Consider the following 22162-nt stretch of genomic DNA (forward strand, 5'->3'; position numbering starts at 1 on the left):
TTGATAATATAACATAGAATTTTTCTTACAAAATTCATAATTTTTAAGATTTTTAAGAAATTTTTAAGTTTATTTAGTTATTAAAACGCTTTATGTTTATTTGTTCGCCAATTTTTAAGAAAATCTATAATAGTATAAAATAAAAAATTAATATATATTTCGAGTCGAATATGATATAATATAAAATTTTCTAAATAATGAAAATAAGTAAATATTCTATAAAATATTTTTCTAAATGTTATAATTTTAAGAAATATATATATTACTGATAAAATTTAAAATTCATCAATGCCTCACTTATAATTGTTTTTATTTTTTTTTAGACTTAAAATCACTTTTCTATAATTTCTAATAATTTTTAGAATTGTGAAATATTTTAAAACATTATATATATTTATATAGTAGATGTAGCTAAATTTAAGAAAAATAAAAGTAAAATGAAATGCGAAAAATATCTTCCGATTCATATAATATCTAATTATATTAATATTTAAGGTTTTTTTTTAACTTACTTCAATACAATAAGAATTATTTTTATCTAATAAAAATTATCAAAATTTTAATTTTAATTTTTATATTTATTATTATTAATTTATTATTAATTATTATATTTGGAATTAACTAGCACTTAATCAGCTTAATAGAATTTTGATAAAGTAAATATTAACTAATTTCGGAATATGACAATAATATATGTTATATATATATATATATATATATATATATATACATAAAAATGTGATCTTTTTTAATAATTTATATTTATCTGAAATATGAAAAAATTATATCACAAAAGGTAAATATTTTTTTAAAAGTTATTAAATGTGATTAATTTAAATTTTATTTGCAAGTATGAATATCTACGCTTTTGACACAAGTTTTGCATTCAACGAAACAACACCACCGAAATTTGCATTCGCATCTTTCTTTGATAGTTGATTTTTGTGTATTGTAACCTCTACCACAACAAAGGAGATTACATCCATCCATGCCAGATGATGTTCTGTTGCAAATTCTTCCATGTGTACCTAATAAACATTATTTATTCTTCTTTACAAACTCATATAAATTTATATAAATCTTATTTAAGAAATATCTCATTACCGAAAATTAATAAATTATATAAAAAAGACGCATGTACATTTTGTAGAAATTGTATATATAAATATAAGTAAACATGTTCATATGTATATACGTTGTATATACAATGTATATATTGCATTTATATATGTATTACGATATAGAACAAACAGTTTTATTTTGGAATTAAAGATTTAACAAATTAATTGATTACAATTAAATATTTTAAGATTGTTAAAATTATAAATACACATTCTTAAAATTTCATAATATAAAATTAGAAAAAATTATATTAAATTATATTAAAATTTACTCTGCTTAAATTAATTTTATTTTTTATTAAAATTTCATTTTTAAAAAAAATGTTTACCTAATGATCCGAGTGTTTCATTAGGAAGACAATAGTTCGGAGAGTCATCCAAATACACTAAATCATTCGCTGTAGGTAAGGAAAATCTTGGATCTCGCATAGATAGACGGCCACGTCTGTTTACTCTAACTTCTGTTGCTCCATCGTATTTATCTAAAAGAAAATCACCTGTAAAAACAATTAATTTTTTATGAAATTGTTACAAATTATTGAGATAAAAATAATTTTAAATTTTACTCATACAGAATAAATATAGAATTTTGTTTTGCTATTGTTTATTTTTTTTCTTTTAACGATATTCATAATTTAAATGTTTACAAGTTTTTTTTACACTTTTGAATCTATTTTTTTGGATTACTTTTGAAAAATTCTAAGAGAGAAAAAAATTTAATTATTTATATTTGAAAATTGTAATAAATGTATGGAATATGATTATAGAATAGAGGATATAAAAAATAATATTTAAAAATTATTCTATTATGTTTTACATAAATAATTTAAATCATTGTAATATTAAAAATAGTTATAATAAGGAAGACATACCAATTTCTCGAAATGATGCAAGTTGCTGCCAGCAAGTAATTAAACTACAACTTCCAGAAACTCCATGACACTTGCATGTTACTTTGGATCGTTTTATAACCGCCTTTAAAATATGATAATATTTTATAATGAATCAAATCATAATTTAATAATGAATCAAATAATTTGACAACTAAAAATATTAATATATAATATTTCATATATTTCTACTTTAATTATTTTTTGCCTTTATTTAATAAAATAAGAAAATTAATGAAAATGAAAAAATGAAATTTACCCTACGTCCAGCTTCGTTATTATGAAGATTCATTAGGCTTCTACCTTGTTCTCTGCTACCTCTTTTAAAGCTTCGTTCACGTTCTTTTACATCAACAAATGCTTGTGTAAATCTAACAAAAATTTAATCGATACAATATATGATGAAGTAAAAATTTTAATTTACATAAATAATTTACATAAACTTTGTAACAAAATATTTAGTATTAATGTAGATATAAATCAAAATCAACAAATATCTTTTCAGATCGATTTTATTAAAAGATTTCCATATACAAAAGTTAATATTTTCAGGATGGAAAATGATGTAAAGAATTAAATGAATTAAAAAATTCAATTAAAAAAAAGTAATTTATTTTTAATACTTACTTATAACCGTATTCGAGATTATCCCCGCATCCACCCCAGATCCAATCTCGTTTTAGATCTCTGGGTCTGTTACTTCTAGAACAACCACACGAGGATAATTGTCCGTCTCTGCAGGATCGACTTATCGAATACACCACTCCTGCAGTTGTGATTGCATGAACGAACGCAGTTTCTCTACTCGCTATTAAAAATAATTAATACATTATAAATTATATACCAATTTTATACATACAAATTTTATTAATAAGTGATTTTTTTTTTTTCAAAAGCATTAGAAATATTAACTTTAATACTTAAATTAATACTTATATCTTTTAATAATAATCATTGAATTACGAATAATTATTTATAAATATATATAATTTATTTATTAATAAATTTCTAAACTTTTATTTTCGTTTAAAGCATGCCCTTGTCTTTAATTGAAACAAATAATAATGATAAAATTATATAAATGAAACGTATCTTGTTCTGACTGTTTTATAAACTTAATGATCTCTCTTTTATAAACTCTTGATCTCTCTTTCTTGTTTATTATAAGTTATCTGTTGATAAGGATGATGAAATTATTGCATTATAACATCTCTCGTTAAATATCTCGGAAAAAGAAATCATAAACTTTCATTCCCTCAAAAGACATATTTTGATCTCATTGTGTTTAACGAGCAAATTAGTAATTTTCCCTACCGTATAAAAGATTTGTACCTATTCTAAGCATGGGTCCAAACACGGACTCATTAGAGACGGTGGAACAATTCCATCTTCGATCGTGAAATTGATGTTGACACTCAAGAATCCCAAATTTTGCACCCTTAGCCACACTTGGCATATGATCCACCGATAACTGACAAAGCTTTCCTTGGCCTTGCGAAAGACCTTTCAACCCGTGACAAATACTAGACGCGGCTACGTCATAAGTCTCCATCATTTGTGCGGTGTCTAATTGTGGATAGTGTTGCAAACCGATATTTCTGAAACGATAAAACAATATCATATGAGAAAAAAAAAGTTATAAAATCCTTCAATGATTTTTAATAAAAAAAAAGCAGACAAAGCTTTAAGCTTTAGCTTTTATAACAATATTTATATAAAGTTTAATTCTTTCGATTCAAATAAAAGATCTACACGCGTTCAAAAAGCAAAATTCATCGTCAAATTCTTTCAAAAATAGATTTTTTTTCTTTTTTTTATAAATTTAATATAAATTTAATTTTTAAATTGGATCACACTAATAAATGATCCAAATGCCAAATGCTAAGTTTATCTAATTTTTTTTCTCGTTAAGTAACGCATGTTATCGACAGTCGTTAAAAGCGACCAAGTCAAAAAGTAATCTAATTTACCCGCTAGGGATTTAATATTTTAATCCCTAGCAATTTTCACGCAAAAGGAGCTCGATCGATGCTCCCTAGACGCGTTCTCTCGATTTCAGTTTACCCTTCGTTAAACAACGCAACGGTTCCCTTTCTTTTCTTTTTTTTTTTTTTTTTTCTGAAAGGAGGGCGTGCATAAACGCAATCGAAGCTGCGCGCGGATTTGTTACGCCGATTACGTATCAAATTCGGAGCGGAGAAAGCCGTGGGCGGGGAACGATTCTCCGCGCCGATTTTTAATGGCACATTTGTGAGTCAACCGAGCGAGATGATGGAACGACGCCGTCACGGACAGAAGTCATGGGGTGCTCTAACGGAGCTACCAATCTGAAATTCAAAACGGGTGCTCGTAAAGGTTTCACCGAAGACATAATACGGGTGTACACACTAGGATGCTCTAATATTGCTAATTGAGCACACGAAATACACGTTTCTTGCTACGAGAAAAGTTTTGTCATTTTTTTTCGGGGGGGAGGGGGTAGGGAAGAGATAACAAAAAAGAAACGGTAATTATAAAACGGAATCTCGCGTTTAATTATTTTTACGATAATATTCTCTTTTCATGAACGAATCAATGTGAGTGTATTCCTTGATTCTGTGTTCTTCGTGTTGTACACTTAGTTTCGTTGTTAGTAAGTTAATCCAGAAGATTTTCTTTTTTTTAGAAAAGAAGTATCGTACGGACCAGTGAATGGACCAGTTTGTATACCGTGTTTGATAACATAATTTACATGTCAGGAGAGATATCGAGTCGATATCAAGGAAACTGTATTATTACACCTCTCAGATGTTTCTATACTGTTGTTTACTGCAGTTTCTCTTTTTACTCTAATCTCTTTTACTAGGGTGAAAGTTGCATACGATATAAGTACGTATCCTGTGCAACATACAATGCTTGGAGAAAATGTTCGAAAATGTAAGAGACTCTTTTCAATTTAAACAGGAATTTAAATCAATTTGAATTACAATTGTTGCGTTAAAATTTTTTAAATAAATATTTTGACCTTACCTATTAACGATTTTCTTTATCGATATTCATTTATCACATTTTATATGTCTCTCACCTTGTATTGTAATTAGTAAAATCTCTCAGGGCGATTATAACGAAACGATCCAAAGAACAGGTTTCACAACTACAAGTTCGAGATGGATTCGAAAAATAAAACAAGACGCGCCATCATCCCTAAACGAACACTTATACATATACTCTATTAACTAAAAGTTTGGGATCACATTTTCAATTTTATTTTAAAACATTTCCTAACATAGAAAAAAATTTTCTAAACTCGTTTACCGAACTCTTCTTTACTTCGATAGAAAACTTCGATAGATCGAAGATCTCGACTCTATCCTCGAGATTCGATTTATCGAAATTCGATCGTATCATATATGTAAATTATACGACTTATAAATATCGGTAATTCTGAACGTTTATCAATCGTGTTCCTTCCAATTCTTTGCCAATATACAATTTTTATAAGAAAAAACTAACTCGTTTACCGAACTCTTCTTTACTTCGATAGAAAACTTCGATAGATCGAAGATCTCGGCTCTATCCTCGAGATTCGATTTATCGAAATTCGATTGTATCATATATGTAAATTATACGACTTATAAATATCGGTAATTCTGAATGTTTATCAATCGTGTTCCTTCCAATTCTTTGCCAATATACAATTTTTATAAGAAAAAACTAACTCGTTTACCGAACTTTTCTTTACTCGAAAAAACTTCGATAGATCGAAGATCTCGGCTCTATCCTCGAGATTCGATTTATCGAAATTCGATCGTATCATATATATATATATAAATTAAATGACTTATAAATATCGGTGAATTCTGAATCAATCGTGCTCATTCCAATTCTTTGTCACTTACATATCCAAAGAATTAAAATTCTCAGCCTTTGGTGCCACGGTACACCAATATACATTGCGCTATGGGAGTGCATATAATAGACCGCATTAATATTCCGGAACACGTTTTGGCTGTGATATATTATCAGCTTTGCACTCCCCTAAAACAATGACGCGGGGAATCATGGGAGGGGAACGATAATATTTCGAAGGATCCTACCCACGCGAATTCGTGGGGCACACACCGCAGGCCTTGCCGTCCTAAAAAGTAATGCCCCGTGTCTCTTAAAAGATTGTAGCGGCAATCGTACGGTTTTATGTATACCGGGTGTTCTAGTTTCAATATTTAACACTTCGTTGAATAATGTGAGTCGTTTATTTTTTTTTTTTTTTTTTTTTTTTTTTTTGCATTTTCGTGTTATCAATCCTGTAGATTTGATTTTAATATTGTTGGAACACCATGTTGCTATGAAAGTAAATCGATAGATTTCGCGCGACGTAAAAATTTAGAATTAAAATAACTTCATTTTCTTACATCGAAGATTTTCGAAAAATATTTCCTTTAATTTGATTTCGTCAAGGAGATCGATTGAAAATTATTATTATTATCTCGATTTAATTTCAGTTTATATATGTATATTTGTTTTTTAAGACTTGTGACGAACAAAGTGGTTTTTGATTCTAAGGATTGACGATTATATACTTTATCGTCCTCACAATGCTCAGGTATACGTCATCCACCTTATTTCGCGTAGGAGTAAAGTAATCGAGCCGTATTATTTGAGCGTTAGCAGAGGCGAAGGGCCGAGATAATGATTATTATTAGCAATACTAAATTATCCACGATGAGGTATATTTCTCCATTAATGCTACTAAAAATACGTAAGTTTCTTTATAAGTTGCTTCAAAAATTGCTTCGAATCAAAGCCGATTAAATTAAGTAATACATCCCTTGTATCTTGCTGAAATCTCGACAATATTCAACCTATTCTTTTTCCCTCGATTTTGTTTAATGTCAACATAATGTCAATCTTGAAAGACGAGACAATATCTACAACATACACGATTTTTACATATTTTTACTATTTTTCTCACCTATGGAAATCCACGCATTATATTCATTATAAACGGTTTCAAAATATCATATTCCATTCCCCGTTTTCCAATACAAAATATTTTTATACCGAAATGAATTATTATCCGATTGTTGTAACCAGAATTTAATAATAAGCGTATGTCACTCTTGTCACTCTTTCTCAAACCCACCCATAATCTTCACACTTTAACGAACACACCTATAATTCGTGACAACAATATTCGAAAAAAGTTATTTCTCTTGTCATCGATCGGATCGCTTGAAAATAATAAATTCGAGAATCGTTTCCACTTTGTTCCTTCATATCCTGTTTTACATCAACGTGAGGTGAAAACGAGAGCAAAACGTTTCAGTGGAAGAAGGCCAACAATGATGCTGCTGCTTCTGACGTGGGACGAGAGAGGAACATCTGGAGAGACAACCCTTTAATCCGTCCGTTTCGATAACGCGTATACCCGATTCATGGAGAAATAATGCAGCCTGGAATTGCCTGGTGTGAATCAATTTCGTTCGTCGACACGTTAACACACACGCGCGCGCCATCGGCGCCTGGATCCGGAATCTAATCTGGATGCCGGCTCTTAGACTTGAGGGGTTGTTACGCAGATACAGTTGTGGATTAAACGTAAGAGCAACGTGGAATTTCCCCCCCCCCTCCGAGAAAATTGCTTTATCGCACAAGTATATATCGCGTATCCCGAGCACCGTGCAATTAATTTGCTTTTGTAAAATCTCGGCTCGCCGGTTGATTTAAGTGTATCGTATGCAGTGAATGGAACGATATATTCATGCTAGAATTCTTGTTAAAGCACTCTTGTGTACACTCCCGGTCATAAGTTGGCATCGCTAATTTTGAATATAACGCTTATTAATGGCCAATGCCGCGTTAATAATTGATTATTTTTGCTGGGAACTAAATCCATCGATGGGAATTACTCGCGATCCTTTCCTTCTTCCTTTCTTTATTAAATTTTCACACTTTATATTTAATATATTTAATGATCAATTCGGCCAGTTTCGGAGAGAATTCGGGAATAAAGATTCAAGTTCGAAAAATCGTTTGAAAATTCTGTAATTCGTGTAACGTAGCAAGGGATGTAGAGTAGACATGGCTTCGATTTTTAATTTTTTCTAAAGCTAAAGGAAGCATTGTTGCTCGTCCATCGATTTGTTATCGTGTGCATAACGTGTGTGTGTATATATATTTATCGAAAATTTTTTGGAGGAGGATCCTTTCAGATCTAATTAGGCCGCGGTGAAGATAAAATTAAGGGGGGCAAGATTAAATCCATCTTAAGTTCTTAAGTTAAGCCCGTATAAGAAGGATTAACTTTTGTGGAGATCCTTCGAGTCCCGCCCATGTGATTAGGCATTTTCATGAACGGCCGGGCAAAGGGATTTAGAGGAGGACCGACTAGATCGGGCCAATGATCATTTATCATCGATCAAAAATCTATTATCCGTCATTTCTGAAAATGAGAAGCTGCACGGCACAATACCAGAGATCACGTCTATCACCGGTTAAAAGTGCTTACCCACCAATTTGATTCCAAATTCACAACGCATATTTTCCAAGACAATTTTTTATTATTCCACATCTCGTATATATAAAGATACTATATACGAAATAACACGAATGTTTAGTTAACGGATAAATATCATAATAAACTTTCCGCGAGTTTAGGAAAGAAGAAGAGATTTAAAAAAAAAAAAAAAGATTCAGATCGGCTCGAGGATACCTTCGAAATCGACGATTGCAAGGCATAAAAGGGAAATTCCATTTCGATGAAAAACTCGTATCCCGACCTCGTAGCCCATTCAGTGATTTGTCATGGGCGTGCAAGGGTGGAATTTAGGGGCGACTAGGCTCGATTCAGAAATTAGACACACCGTTGGCCGGGGATATGGCCGGGAAAGAGGAATGGAGCGGTATGAAAAATCCTTCGATCGTGTTCCCACGACGTGATTTCGTCTCGGTGTGTGTACAAAGAGCTATAAATTACAGGCAGTTGTTGCGTGGGCAATTTTTGCTGGAATTTGATGAGGGTAAAGAATCGAGGCCTTTCTCCTCGCGACATATTAATTTATCGATTATCGTCGTTTGATAGGCTGGCCGTGTCCATTCGATTTGTTTTTCTCCGAAGATAACACCCGAGAGTAATTAGGTAATTTTCCGTTCGATACGGGATTTCACGCGGAATTATTCCCTTGGGTGGGATTTTTAACGTACCTGTAGCAAACTTAATTTTAGAAAGATGTCGGTAATTTTTTTAAGGGGAAACGAAAAATACTCACATCCATGTTCCTGGAACGGTCGACGCCACGGCGATGAGAAGTAATCGCAGAATAATGAGTAAGCCGCTGCAGGCCGCCATCTTGCCTGCAAAGTAATTTCGATCATGTATAAGTATTTATGTGTCAAATCGTCGTTTTTATTAAATTAAATTTTCAATGTAAATAATCGAGACGAAAAGGATTAAAAATTTTAAGGATTGAACATTTGTATATGTTCAATTGTTCTTAAAGATCCATCGATTCCGTTCGAAATACGTGTGCGCGTAAATAATTCTCGCATTTTTCGTGTCTCGTATCTCGAGAAACTCTGAAAATCCATTTCACGAGAGAAAAATAACGGAAACGATAAGCATCGGGTGCCTCACCCGGTATACAAAATGAGTACATGAGCACGCGTACTATAATATGTGTATACCAGTTCCGTGGGTTGCGAGCACGCCGTAGACTCGGCTCGGAACGAAAGACACCTAAGTCCGGACGATTATGGTACATCGATTCGACATTACACCTTGCTTGCTCCTTGAAGCGAGAGTCCTCTCGGTTTCTTGCACGCGGGATTCTGGGCATTCGAGTTGGCCGACGACTGGTTAACAGAAACTACACAGGCTTGAGTTACGACCGGTAAACGACTATAACTTTTCATTTTCCACTGTTACGCTACAGTGACACGAGAACTGCGCCCGCTGATGAGTAGAAGTGTAACGACGATATTGTATTTACGATCGCATCCTCGTCTTGATTGCAATACAGATATGCCACTCTTAATCGAATAGTAGACGCACCTATTATTGATTTGAACTGTGCAATTTATTCTGATTCACGAAAAAACAGAGATAAGAATATAACCTTCGAATTAATCCTCGTGGTTTAATCGTGGTCATTTTTTTTAGACTAGATTTAAAATTAACAGTCGACGTTAATTAAATAGATTTGGACAATCCTATTCCGAGGATTAATGATCGTTCGAATTTTTCTCCTTATCAATAGTTGAAGTTACGAATAAAGTTATTTCAATAATGTATCATTCAGTCGAATAACCTCAAATATTAAATAGTGACACTGAACTGGTTGAGGTTATACGAAGAACGGATCAAGTATAACAGCTACGAGTAACATTACTAGTTATTTTTCCAATTAGGGTTGGGTAAATACCAACTCTTTTCTTGTTCTCTCTTTCTCTCTCTCTCTCTCTCTCTCTCTCTCTCTCTCTCTCTCTCTCTCTCTCTCCACAAGATTCAAAATTTATTAATCTCTCTATTTATCTTCAAGATGCAAAACATTGTTATTCAAATCAAATAACCACGATCCCATTTTGGAATAATCGCGTTATATCGCCGGTCTTGGTAATCGATGACGGGAGTATCATAATAAAAAAATTTCCTCGGCTCTTGTTCGCCGAGTGAACGATCTTGGGTAACCCGATCGCGGCTCAAAAAGTTCCGCTACTGGTTTTTAAAAGAGGCGAAAGGAGGCGCGTCGTTCATTAAGGGGACGGTGCGCTGTTAAATCAAAAAGCACTGGCCTCGATTATGGCGCATCGATTCTTGCATTACACCTTGCTCGGCCACGACGGGTGGCTGCTGCGCTTCAGAGTTGCCCGCTGTGACTAGTTAATATATGCTGACCGTTGAAGTAACGAGTCGTAAATTTAGTAACTTTTGATCCCGGCTTGCTATAATTTCAGTGGAACGATCGTGAAACAAATTAAACATGGTCGCGAACGGGAGCTTTTTAAAAGAACACGGTATCCTGTCATCAATTGCGAAATAATGTTGGCAAATTATCTTAGAGAAAAAGCTAAAAATCTAAATGTAATATCCTTTATGCGTGAAGTTATTTGTATATATATATATATATATATAGATTATTTAATTGCGCAAATTTTAAATCGCATTTATAAGAGTGTCGTGTTAATAAAATTTCTCATTTTTACGTGGCATGGCATACAAGTAATATCATGCATAACAAGGTTAAGGTTACATAATACATTTTAATAAATTTTCCTAGTGATTTTTAGAATTAGATAGAAATGTACGCGAAATATATATGAAAAAAAAAAAAAAAACAAATTAACTAATTTTTGAAATTTGTACAATTTCAAATTTTAACAATTTGGATAAAAACTTAATTAATAAAATTTAATATGAAAATATTAAAGAACATTATAAAAGACAACTTTTGTTCGCTGTTGAAAATAGTGAACAGGAGAAAAATATTTTCTCTCTTTATCTTCTTCTTCATCCTATACTGTATATGTATATGTATAAGTACATGAGTCAATTCCGATTTAAGACATACAGGTTGAACGTGTCAAACTTCCTAGTATACTTGAAGCACCCAGTATATCCCCGTCTATCTAGCCCACGCGATCGGGCAGAATATTAGCCGGTGTATAAAATGCATTTGTGATCACGACAGGAATGTAAATGGCGTACTTCACCACGTCTCTCGCGGGACCAGCCTCGAATTATCAGCAATAAAGTATCTCGCTGGCGTGTTGAACAAGACATGACCGGCGGTAGTGCAAGCACCGCTACATTTGTTGCTGAATGGAGTTGGGTCCTCTGGTCGGTGATCGTTGATCCTTGCGCAGCTGGATGGTACCACGTTGGCTATAACGATCGTAAAGAGATCGTTGATCTAATATTAAAGGCGCACACGAGGCGTTCCGTGGCATCGAAACAAGGAAAAAGAAAATTTTTGTGGTTTCAAGAATCCTCGAATGATAAATTAAGTAAAAATCCTTAAGAACATGGGAACATTGTAATTTCAATTGTCGCCTAGAGAGCGCGCCCTCATCCTTTATGATTGAAATTGTCGTTTTGTTAACCTTGCTAATAAGAAAATTTTAATTTAACACGTAAGGTAAGAAAATTTAAAATTTTTCATTTTATATTATTATTTACATTTAGAAAATTATAATTTTTTAAATTTCTGAATTGTTGTTTTTAGATTTTTACATAGATTATACCGAAACAACTTTCTGGATAAACGATATTTTACGTTTTATCGAATTCTTGAAAGGTATTCAAGATTTCTTCGATGATTAAATTAACAATTTTATGAGTAAAAGCTTTTAACGCATTATATGAATATAAATTTATCTTGATAACTTATCTAGTTATTTCTCTATTTACTTATGCAGGACGTTCCACGATGAGTGATACAATTGAGAATAAGATAATTCTACGTGGAAAAACATGAAACAATTCTACATGGAATCGAAAATATCGAATAAAATTGTTCAACCTTTTCGCATCTATGAAGTTATCTCGCGATGTAATGTCGTTTGTGTGATGCTTTAAGCGAAATATCTCGTGTGTCGTTTTCGTTAAAAAACATCTATCGTTCAAAGGAATCACTAATGCTAAAGTATAGAATATATTTTTATTTTTAAAAATAAATTTTTCTTTATTTCTGTTTTCTTTGTTTCGCATCGCGAAATATTTCGTCAAGGATACAAAGAGTTCAGCATGAAATTTTGAGAAAATTGAATTTAAAAATTTTTTGAATTTAACGACTATTTAATTCATATTTACAATATGTATATTTTTCAAATATCAAATTTATATTTTATATTATTCATGACAACCAATAATCAAATTTTAATATTTTTATTATAAATGTTGTAAATATATTTATGATAAATTTCTTCTATAATATGATTGATCGTCATTATATGACAAAACACAGGATAATTGAAATAATATTATTTCGTCGAATTCAAACTTTGAAAAATATTTCATATGCATCAACTTAATAAATTTTTATTTAAACACTATTTGATACAAAAAAGAAAACTGATGTAAAATGTTAAATATAATTTCATTGCTTTACTACTGTTGTTGGCCTTGTAGAGAAGCGCAAAGCGGTCTGCTTCCACCTGACCAGAAAACATTATCGTAACTTCACTGCCGATAAACTCACTGAAATTCTGCGGTACACGCGTTCGCTAGCCACGGATATTCGTGCAGAGTGTAGAGAAGGAGAAAGAAGAAAGCCAAGAATTGATAAAAGCGGACAGGAAAGCATTAACATAGCAGTTTAATTCCTGTTAGACTCGTAATTACGCAAGCATCTCAAATATATAAAGTTGAATTTGCTGAAAATATATCACACCCGTTAGAATCAAGAGTTTTGATATTGTATAAAGCTTTGATATATTAAAGATATATTTTTCTAACATTATATCGATTATTTAATGAAATTGATTGTAAAATGAAAAATGAAAAAATAAATTCCAAAAGTAAATATATTAATTACAAAATAAATATTTTTTCTATAATAAATAGATATATTAAAAAGAATTAAAATTTATTGAATAAAAATTAAATATGCTAAAATATTTTCTATCTCTTTGCATAAAAAAAAAAAAAGCATTTCCACTATGAAATCCTTAAAAATTCCTTTCAAAGAAAATTTATGTAAAATTACATCATAAAATCATAATGATCTGTGACAATAGTATCTGTGATATAATTTTAATAATATTAATAATAATTTTAATAATAATCGGAGACACCAATTTAAGAAACGTCACAGCGATTTTGTATCTTGTATAAATCAACTTTATCTCGCAGTCCTTGTTTGTATTATCTGCAAAACACATCCAAGATGTTTCTCATACTCAAACCATTAACTTTATTACCAGTTTTGCTAAAAAGGAGATGTCGTATCTAACATGTTTCACGACGTAGTTCATATCTCTCCGTTAAAGAGTATCCAGTGTGTATAAACGACGATAAATAATCGAATAATAACAATTTAAAAAATTATACTTTAACAATCGCATACGAGCAAACACAAATATTCTTAGTCAGTCAACAATGTGTTAACCTTTAGAATACCGAACATGCAGAACAATGACTAGGTCAAAAGTGACCCATGCCAATAGATTCAATCATCTATGGTCAGTTAACAATGCGTTAACCCTTACAGTATGGGACTCGCAATACCGAAATGGTTAAGTTAAAAGTGATCCGCACCGGTGGACTCGATCATTTGTGCTCGATCAACGATGTGTTAACCCTTAGAATGCGAGACAATTAGGTCGAAAATAATCGTCGTTAGAATCAAACTTTTCGTTTCATAAATAGAGACCAAGACTTCCCGACTTAACCTTGATACAGGTTATAATACATAAACAAGCTTAGCAAAGAAGAATTTTATATATTCGTGCAAGAAACAAACTGCATTTTATCCCATCATTTTCTAATATTACGTCTTAATGCTTATGAATTGAGGACACGTATAGAACACATCTATTCGAAACGGTCGCATTTCCAAACCATGCATCTGTAACTAATCTTTCCAGATCACGGCTCAAGATTTATGTGACATCGAACGCTTTCGAATTACTCGCGGAATAAAATATACGCGAGTACATATATCTTTCGAGGCGTATCGTTCGACCGTGCCCCGGCTCGAAACGATACGCAATCGTATAAGTATTTTTATCTCGAGGCCATTATTTCGCGTTCTTAAACATCCATAAATACCCAGACCACTTTACACCCAGGTAAGAGAGCGGATCGTTGTTTTCCAGGCAGGGAAAAGGTGCGCGTTGTTGAATCAACCTGTTCGCGACGAGCCGGGAGGATTTTCACGGAGGAGCAGAACGGCTCGAGTCCTCTTAACGAAGTTGCTGGGGGATAGGGACGATACGGGGAGCGACACCACATTCATGGTACGCGTGCATGCGAGAAAACGAGAGCGTGCTTACTCGGGGCTTGTAGACTCGAGAGAAGAGAGAAAGGAATGCGTGCGGAGGATTCTCTCGGTTGAGGAGTAGCGGGATGGGAGGGGAAAAGGAGTAAAAGAAATGTGATGGTGGTAGGGGATAAAGAGAAAGTTAAAGAAATTGTAAACATGCAAGAAAGGAAAGAGGAAGGGAGGAAATGGAAACGATAAAGAGTTGAATGGATAAATAAAAAAAAAGAAAAAGAAGAAATTTGACGACGGAAAGTCTGGAAAAGGGGATGATGGAGGATAGATGAGATTAAGTTAAAAGAAAGGAATTGAGATGTTGATCTTGTTTGTTGAGCGAAAAAAATGTATATTTTCGAGATTTTAAAAAAAATTTGTATATAAGAAATTTTACGTTTCGTGAAAAAATTAGAAAAAAAAAGAAAACGAATGAAAGAAACTTTATATCCGATCGAAAAGAAAGAGAATAAATCGTATTAAAAAATAAATACATAAGTATTAAAGTGTTAGAAGAATGATATGAAATAAATAATTTTGATTTACGAAATTTTTTCGATACGGATTTTTAAAAATTATTATAAAATTTGATAAGCTAAATAATCACAGAATATTCATATAATTTACGCCGTTATTACCTAAGCTATCGCATTGAATGTTACCTGAACGATGATACGGGTATTATAGGATTTCAGTAAGTTTATCGACAGTAAAATTATGTCTCTCAGTTAGATAGCTACTTTTGCGTTTAGTTATATGTAATACAACAAACGATTACCATTATGGAAATGGTAAATTGATATGCGTACTTATTGAATTAAGCAAATTGAATTTCTTTAATTACGATGATCCATTTACACGAAGAATTTTTCAAGATTTACTTATTCATAAAAATTCATAAATTCGTTTTCAGATTATACCATCATTTTTCTAACAAGCAAAATTATTACAATACATGATAATATAGAAATTAGATTCTAAAAAATTTTCAGAAAAATTGTAAAAAAAAGAAAATTGTATTATATATAATGATAAAAAATGAAAATATTTTCAAAATCCATTTCCATATTCAAACATTTATAATTTCGTCTTATCTTTTTATTTAAAATTACTTCTTTTCGAATTAGTATTTTGACAAGTATTTTATTTATCATATTTTCTAATTAAATTATTAAAATGTACCGCTACAAGTCAAATCTTACAAAAATTTTACAAAAAGATCTTCAAAAATTAGGAAAATTCGTGAAAACAAAAAGAAAAAAGCTTGAAATTAAACGTTCGATATAGGATAATGGCAAGGTGGATGCAGGAGCCCGGATAAAAGCGGACAATCATCGGCTCAGAAGCAGCGAGCCTCGTTAAAAGTGTGCGGCAATTAATCTGCCTCGAGTCTCGTAAATCATTGACGCGGCGATCATCGAAAGGAAGTCGTGGGTCAGCGACGCGAACGTTCATCGATCGATCGATCGATGTTTTACGTCGCGTTTCTCTATTACGTTAATGAAAGCTTACCTTAATGGCTATGTTTTATCGATGTCAAACGCCATTGTGTGCATTGCTTTGTTAACGAGATCCTATAACCGAATGTTAAATAATTCGATGCGATCAATTCGCATAAAAGTTTCTCTCAAACCATTTTTCAAAAAAAGACGATTGAAAAATTTTCTTCCTAATCTTAGATTGTAAAATAATATTAGACAAAAATATAAATAATTTCGATTTAATCATTTTACCTTTGGAATTAAAAATATTTTATAATCAAGAATTAAAAAAAAAAAGACTAATAAGAATAGTTATAATAAGAGTTTGGTAAAAATATTTGGTAAATATAATTGGAAAATATATGAAGTTGAACAAATAAATATTCAAAAATATAATACATAAACGATATTCCATTAATATTTATATTGTAATCTCTCCGATCAATGTTATTCCACAATCTATTCCGAACAACTATTTTCAATGCATAAACAATCTATATCTGCCACACGGAAGACTACTATTTTGCATTATGTATCGCACACTAAGCAAATTACTTAGCAAAAAGTACAAATTAATGAGATAAGATATAACCTATACCTCATTCATAACCACGTGCATAACCAACAATATCAACAGAAGCAACAACATTTGAAATTTTCTTAATAAAATTTAAAAAAAAATTTAGCGATTATCAAATTACGATTGCAATATTATATATATATCAAATAGCATATCAATTAAATATATATAATTCCTTTTTTTTCTTAAAGATTATACGAATAGCATCAATGAATCTGAGAATTAATGTAATTAATCCATCAAATGTTTTATTGTTCAAAACACATTTCTCTATTAAGCGATGCGAACGAAACCAGATAGAGCAGTTGCATTTTTCGGACTAGTTTCGATAAGGGCGTCCATTTAAAATTCAACGGGACATTGTGAACTCGGAATAAATTGTCTCGAGTTGCGATTCGATATGAATCGATACAAGTATCGACTTATCAATGAACAATATGAATCGTTTTTATCATGATCGTATCCATTTGTTTAAACATTTTTTTCTTTTTATTTATAGAAATATTTATTAATTTCAAATTAATTTAAAAAAAAAATTAAAAAAAGAAAATTTAATTTATGAGTAAAATTGAATAAATTTAAATGTTAAACAAGAAAGAATATTTAAAAAACTTAAATTATCTTCCAAGACTGATGATTAAAAAAAATTTTTTTGAATTTATTATTCTATGATGTTCAACTTGATCTCATTTTATTTCAATAAATTAATTATTTAATTTTTGATATTAGTATTAATTGTTGTTTGATGTAATCTATTCTTTCAAAATTCCCTAGACATAAAAAGTTTAATGGTTACCCGATTAATCTCGAAAAATTATTATTCTCATTTTTTTGTATTCTTATCATAACTTTTTAATAAATTTCTTAAAAGATTTATATTTATATGACATATTTTCCTTACTTATATTCAAAAATACCATAATATTATATAAAGTGATCAGAAGAAAACTGGGACATCCCTGTGTATATATAAATTCGAGTTCAATGACGAAGATCTTTAACATTCTCTAAGAATATATGTTTCGGTATATAACCTTTTTAAATTGGCTTTTCATATATTTATAATATCTACTATCGACTCTTGTTTCTAATTACAATATTAATACATTAATAACTAAGGCAAGGTTATATTATCGATAGTTAATTATTATGGCCCATTAAACCGATTAAACGATTACTCACCGAACCGGGTGTATCCAAAGTCGTTAAAGACGAGTTAATTATTGCTCTGGACAAGATTGACCACTTTTCCACTTTTTATCGGAGAGAACCACTTTACTTTTGAATTAATATCGATAACACAATCCGTGTTGGACCATTTCGATCGTATCGTTCTTCAAATTTCCGATATTTCGCGGGAAATCGATCATTTTTCACACGACGCAACTCATATTTCATCTTAAACATCGAAACACTTAATTTTCACAAATAAATAAGATAATAAATGAAAAAAAATTCTTTCCTATTAACAAAATTTTCTTTTCATTTCTCCTTTTCTTGTATACGGATTGCTTTTTATATAATTTTTCGTTATAAAAAAAAAAACTATTATAAAATATTATCAACGATAATTTAACTTTTACTTTTATGTTATTTTTATATTATTTTAAATTAACTTTACTTTTATGTTATTTTATAAAATAAAAAGTTGCAAAATCTAGATTAAAAATTAAATTTTGAAATCGAATTTTTCCTTTAATACGCATAAATGAGAAAATTTATGTTATAACACAAAGAGAAACAAGCAAAACTGTCTTAATAATAAAATATAAATAAATTTAAAATTTCAATAAATGTATAAATAAACCAATGAAGTTTCAAATGAATTTTAAACTTTCAAAACAAAATTTTTAAAAGTATAATATATATAATAATAATTTATAAAATTTATGTAACGTATGAAAATAATTCTATAGTGTGAACATTTTTATCAAAAATCTTATTCAAAAATCTTTTGATTACGTTAATCGTATTGACTAATTATGTTTCTTTTTGTCAGAAATATTACAAATCTCGATTGAATAATAACACTGATTTAAAATCAAGATGCAACCGTTGATAGATAAAGAAAAGGAATAAATCAATCAAAACGAAACGGCGATCACCTGTTTGTTGAGCAACCGGTCGCGGAAGTGTCAGCCAAAGCAGTCACTCGAAACACCAATGAGTAAACACATTTTAATTCTCAATCATCCCGTGAACTCTTCAAACACCGAAAGATTCTTGTCACTTCCGTTCTTCGAGGCGTTCACGACAAGTATCATTGTTCACCATGATAAAATCCTCTCGACCTTCTTCGTGATCCTTCATCTTCTTGGATTCGAAAAACGAAACGTCATCGGAACAACCGAAACACAATTGATTCCTAAGAGCCAATGACTCTTATCTGATCTCGAATGTCTCGAGAATCACCGGCCACGATATTCTTTGACGCGAAACTTGTTAAAGTTATCTTGTTCACCGTTCACCACTTCGAAACCAAAGAGTTCAAGGAATCCTAACCATATTTGGCACGTAAAATTCCACCGATCGAGAGACTTTTCAGGAAATCAAAATCATTTGAAGGATAAAGTTTATCCAGAGAAGCAGAGGATCACTAAAAGAAGATGGTCCTTCGATAAATCAGTTCTTTGAGCATCTCGAGGACGAGTGGTGCCTCGTGGCAAGAGGCTAGGACCAAGGAACGCTGCGAAACCGACTTGGACGACGTGTTACTGCGGAATGGTCGCAGAGTGCAGGCAGAATCCATGAGACCATGGTACGTTTCGTTCTCTCCCGTTCCCTTGTCTCTCCTGTACACCACGGGATCGGTCTCTCCTGCTCGTACTCCCAAAGAGGGAGACCCCTCGACTAGTGATGGCATTAAGACACCACGAATCCAGTTCGAATTCTATCGATACCAAAGACATCCTTATTACTATCGAAATAATGGAATAATCACTCAATGGAATAACAACCGAACGAGTTTCGCGAGATATCTATCGAAACTGTGACAAGTCGATACATGTCACTAATCGATTGTGACTAGTAGATCAGTTCAGTTAAGACAATTTTTCGAGGTTCATCTATATAAACTTCGTTTATTTGATAGAAGTTTCTTCAAGATTTTTTGATTTCCTTTTCTTTTAAGGATATCCTTTCTTTTTTTAGATTATTTTTAACTTTAATTTATTTATATTAAATATTTCAATTAATAATTTAAGTTAATATTTTTATATAATATATAAGTATAAAAAAAGTGATCTTATTGACTACTACACATGTAAGTATATAAAATATAAATTAGAAAGATAAATTTATAAAATATAATTTAAATTTATTAATTCTTTGCAAATAAAAAATAATAAAATTATATTACGATAATAAAATAATAGCATGTAATAACTTTTAAAAATGTAAAAATATTTTTACAGGTTATAAATATTTTTCATATTTTTTTTTTAATTTATTACGTACGTACATACATTTCAAATTACGTTTTCATGAATTATTATAAACATAAGTTAAGATAATGTTAAAATTTAATTCATCTTTTATAATAATTAATTTTTTTCAGGATTCTCGAATTATTAATTAACTTATTTAAAAATTATAAAATATAAAAAAATGATAAAATATACATATAATATTATTAACATATTATAATTTCATTAAAGTAATCAATTCTTAAAGGTTCGTTACCTTTAGCAAATTAAAAAATAAGGAAGAGAGATGTAAACAGTTTAATAATTACCTATTAGACATAGTTAGTATAAATTGTTTGAAAACTTACGATATGGCAGAAACTGAATGCCCATCACTACCCTCAACAGAACTTGCCGGCTGCTTCTCTCCCCTGCTTCCCTTTGCCTTTCTGTTTCTCTCCTTCCCCTCTCTTACCGCTTTCTGGCCGGTTCATTGGTTCATCGGTGCACCGGTCCAGGCTCCGTATTCTTCTCTCTAATTATACCGTTACGTGCAATCGCTCGTGTCAATTAGCAGCTCTTTTTTTTTCTTTGCCCGAATGCAACCCTTTCTTTCGCGAAGGACCAAGAGAAGGATTTCGATTCGACTTCTCTCCTTCCCCTTACCTTCTATATCCTTCGAACGATTCTGGAGAGGCAAAGGGGTTGTTTCATGATTCTTCTTCTCCGACAAAGATTCTTTTCTTTTTAAGAGTTCGAAGTGGAACACTCTCGCTGAAAAACGAACATAAGTTAATAACAATGAATTGAAAGACTTGTTTCAGAAATATACGTATGTATTTTAAATGGGGAGAATTTAAGAAATGGCAGTTCTCTTTTTATTTAAATTAAAAATATAATATAAATAAAATTTAAATAAAAAATTAAAAATTTTCCATTTTGGATTCCATTTTAGATAATTATTCATATAAGTATAATTAATGATTATGAAGATATAGCTCAAAAATTAAATGCAGCTTTACAATAAAATAAATAAATAGAAGAAACATTTTATTATGTTATTCGTATTCTTTTCTTTATTATTTTATTTTTATACAAATTTTTGTCTGAAGAAATATGTTAAGAAACGTATAAATCATGAAAGTATTCAAGAAAGCAATCGTAGAAAGCAATTAGAAAAAAGTATGATACATGAATGGTATGTAAATAAAACTTTCATAAGCAAACAATAAAACATATTATCAACATTCATTATTTAAATTAGAAAAAATTAAAAATTATTATTACTATTTTTATTATATATATATATTGTTTATTTTAACATTATTATTTAAAATTTTTTATTTATTATTAACAGATTTAAACAAACATACTAAACAATATAACAAAATAAATCTTTATATATGAACGTATATCACGATAGTTAAAATATTTAACTTTCGACGACACGATAGAATGTTTAACTTTCTGCGGAAAAAGAATGTGGATATAATTATCGCCTTTAAAGGTAGTCTCCCTTCGGAATGAAGTTGGGTCATTAGTAAGAAAGGCAGAACTCTTACTCACATCGATGAACACGATAAACCACTTGTTTTACATGTAAACACGCTCTGCTTGGGTAATTGAATAGGTTTATTCTTGTGCTTTCCTATCTATTGTTATTGAATTAATATTGAAATGGAAAAAATGTTCTTCTATAAAAAATAATTTAATAATTTTTTAAACACATTAAAGCA

At 30.8% G+C, this 22162-nt stretch overlaps 1 protein-coding gene and 1 long non-coding RNA gene across 11 annotated transcripts; one reads left to right on the plus strand and one right to left on the minus strand.

Moving 5' to 3' along the window:
- Window positions 1–823: 823 nt before the first annotated feature.
- LOC100863751 (protein Wnt-5b) lies at window positions 824–21200 on the minus strand. 10 transcript variants are annotated; one of them, XM_086913286.1, is made up of 9 exons: window positions 19128–20013; window positions 18205–18420; window positions 9259–9343; window positions 3344–3609; window positions 2639–2819; window positions 2271–2382; window positions 1994–2096; window positions 1451–1618; window positions 824–1028 (listed from the first exon to the last, which is right to left on the minus strand). In XM_086913286.1, the coding sequence occupies exons 3-9, from the start codon at window positions 9336–9338 to the stop codon at window positions 841–843; spliced, it is 1098 nt and encodes a 365-aa protein (XP_086769412.1). In that variant the 5' UTR covers window positions 9339–9343; window positions 18205–18420; window positions 19128–20013; the 3' UTR covers window positions 824–840. The 10 variants fall into 10 exon arrangements, with proteins under 10 accessions (XP_086769412.1, XP_086769419.1, XP_086769415.1 ...); XM_086913293.1 differs by having other exon boundaries at window positions 1451–1603; window positions 19128–19874; XM_086913289.1 differs by having other exon boundaries at window positions 18205–18436; window positions 19128–19874.
- On the plus strand, window positions 9675–13446 carry LOC147656811 (uncharacterized). Its single transcript, XR_015293683.1, has 5 exons — window positions 9675–9879; window positions 11677–12123; window positions 12211–12282; window positions 12404–12537; window positions 13116–13446. It is a non-coding gene; the product is annotated as an uncharacterized LOC147656811 (long non-coding RNA).
- Window positions 21201–22162: the final 962 nt, after the last annotated feature.

This window comes from Apis florea, unplaced genomic scaffold, assembly GCF_048593485.1.
Source record: "Apis florea isolate Af1SG1 unplaced genomic scaffold, ASM4859348v1 contig_3496_pilon, whole genome shotgun sequence".
Taxonomy (NCBI): Eukaryota; Metazoa; Arthropoda; class Insecta; order Hymenoptera; family Apidae; genus Apis; species Apis florea.